This window comes from Vigna unguiculata, chromosome 11, assembly GCF_004118075.2.
Source record: "Vigna unguiculata cultivar IT97K-499-35 chromosome 11, ASM411807v1, whole genome shotgun sequence".
In the NCBI taxonomy this organism is placed as follows: domain Eukaryota; kingdom Viridiplantae; phylum Streptophyta; class Magnoliopsida; order Fabales; family Fabaceae; genus Vigna; species Vigna unguiculata.
Genome location: NC_040289.1, coordinates 6,944,698 through 6,947,473, shown reverse-complemented (window position 1 = coordinate 6,947,473; position 2,776 = coordinate 6,944,698). Strand labels below are relative to the sequence as shown.

The following is a 2,776-nucleotide window of genomic DNA, read 5'->3' as shown; positions in this document are numbered from 1 at the left end:
TCTGATATCAAAGTATCATTGTCTAATTGGATATTTCCTTGTAGCTGAATTAAAATTCATTATAAGTGTGGAAGCAAGCTATGACACGAGCTTCATTTTGGTTGAAGCTGAAGTCTAAGGTGCTTTTTTCATGGAATTTTACTTGGTGCATCTCTTGCTATTTTCGTGTTAAGATTGGGTTGTCAATTCTAATAGTTTTCTTTTGTAAATATGTATTTAATCGGGAGTTTAGGAAAGTATAAGATAACAGAGAAATATTTCTTGAATTAAAATTAGTTTTCTTTTAATATTAGCGGATTTTTTGTAAATAATGAAAATTTATAAAAATTACACAAGTGGAAAACTGGGGTTGCAAAATCTATTTCATTAGGGAAAATAAATTGTGCTAGCAAACATAATTCTAATTTTTTTACGTTTCCTAAATCCTACTTTTGGGTTTTACTATTATAATGTAAATATCATTGTAATGAAACTAAAATCGTATTGTTATGCAATTTCAGTTTAGAATAATAATAATAATAATAATAATAATAATAATAATAATAATAATAATAATAATAATAATAATAATAATAATAATAATAATAATAATAATAATTTGGGTAAATTTGATAAAGGTGTCGTCTTTTGAACCTGGGACCAAAAGTGGCATCAAAGGATTAACCATTATAACCAGGCTAGACAGATTTTATTAACGAGTAAGGAAGGAAAAGATAAGAAGACTATTTTGATCTCTTATTTTCAATTATTTTCCTTAATATTTAATTTTATTCAAACAATAAATAATAAATACATTTTATTGTAACTTTTTATTTAAATAGAAATAATATTAACAATATTTAGTAAAAAAAAAGAATTAGTGTGATTTAAAAATATCAAAATGAATAGAATTTTAAAAAGACTACAAAAAATATATAAGCGGGGTTGAAAATCCATTTTATTTTAAAAAATTGTACTAGTAAACATAATTCCAGCTTTTTCTTATGTCTTCTAAAATGAACTTTTCAGTTTTACTTTTATTTATTGTCATTATTAATTAATACTATAAATATGGTTAGAATGAAACTAAAATCCTATTTTACTTCACAAATATATTTTTTGAAAACCAGTAATGATGGAAAGATGAATGAAGAAAACTACAATTTGAAGATCATCTATACTTACTTTTATTGTGAAGACACACATTGCATACGATAAATAACACATAGCACACTATATGTGTAGGAAGAAAACAAATCCTACATAAGGTGCTACTTATTCCAAACACAGAAAACAGTATCTAACGTTAACCTAAAACAAACTAAACACTTCCTTTGATAGCATCACTGTATTGAGTTTGAACATCATTGAATCTGTCCCACAGCATGACTCCACCATATTTGGAAGAACCCTTGATGGCAGGAAGAACCTGAGAGATTAAATCATTAGCAGGAATAAACCCACTTCCGGCAGCGGCTGTAGAAGCCGGCACTCCCAAAAACAGTTGCTTCGCCTGGCTCGAGGTCCACTGGTTCCACGAACTGATGAGGCTGTTGGTGTTGCCACTCGAATACTGGCAAGGAGGGTTGTTGTAGAATTGCACCCACACATAGTCAAAGAGACCGGTTTTGATGGCAGAATCCAAGTGGGCATCAGGGATCGGACACTGCGGTGCAGCAGCTAAGAGCAACTGTGAATTATGCCCTTTCAGGGATCTTGCGAGATCATCCCAATGGTTGCCGCTGCCTGCTTCGATGTCGAAATCGACGCCGTCTAATACGGCGTCGCCGAGAGGACGAGAGCTCGACTGCCCGCCGAGAAAGTTGTTCCAGATGTAGTTGGCAACTTGTGTTGCGTCGTCGGCGGAGCTGAGGGAGTAGCTGCCGCTGGCGCCGCCTAGTGAGAGGAGCACTTTGATGCCTCTGCTCTGGCACCCCTTGATCTGGTCGCTGAACACGTTGCAGTTGTTGATAGAGGGGTTGCAGTGGCCGGCGAGGTTCAGTTGCGGGGTCTGGCCGCCGCCGAACGCGGACAAGAATGCTATGTTGACGTATTTGTAGTTGCCGGTGTTGCATGCGTCGGCCAGAGAGCCCTCGTTGCCGTTTTGACCCCAGTAGACGGCAATTCCTCCGGCGTGGGAGGGTTTGAAGAGGGAAATGAAAATGAGCAACAGAGGGAGTAACAAGGGTGAAACTTGTTTGAGGGAAGCCATGTTTGATTTCATGAGTGTGTTTGTGTTGTTTAGTTGAAGAATGTGTGAGGTATTTATAGGTGTTATGTATGGAGAAAAGTTTGGAGAGGAGAGAGTGTGACGTAGTGAGATAGTGGCGTGTCTTGTGGGGAAGAAATTTCTTGCATACGTCTGCGGAAGGAAAAGTAAGAAGCATGGAACTTTCAGCATTCGCAACTTTGTGTTCGAAAGCACACTCCTTTTCACAAACTTGTGGGTAGAGTTTAATCGGGAACGAAACTCATTAAAAGCTAAAACTATTATAGCCACGTTATCACTACTCTATTAAAACAAATTGAAGAAAGAATACAGAGAAAAAAAAATAGTGAGTTAAAATTAATTTATTTATAAGATAGTGAGTTAAAAAAGTTAATTATAATTTATTATAATTTTTATTTTTAAATTAAGGGTTAAATTACATTTATGGAGAAGTTTCTTTTATATTCTTTTCTCCTTGAAATTCTTAAGGAGAGAAGCATGGAACTTTCAACATTCACTAGTTAGAAGTATGCTCTTCTTTAGAAACCTATGTGTAGTGTTTAAGGGGAAAAACCTCATTAAAAGCTA

At 35.0% G+C, this 2,776-nt stretch overlaps 1 protein-coding gene across 1 annotated transcript; it reads right to left on the bottom strand.

Annotated features, from left to right (window-relative positions):
• Window positions 1–1,127: 1,127 nt before the first annotated feature.
• On the bottom strand, window positions 1,128–2,210 carry LOC114168489 (acidic endochitinase). The gene has a single exon (XM_028053327.1). It carries the CDS (start codon window positions 2,201–2,203, stop codon window positions 1,301–1,303), a length of 903 nt encoding a protein of 300 aa, XP_027909128.1. The 5' UTR covers window positions 2,204–2,210; the 3' UTR covers window positions 1,128–1,300.
• Window positions 2,211–2,776: the final 566 nt, after the last annotated feature.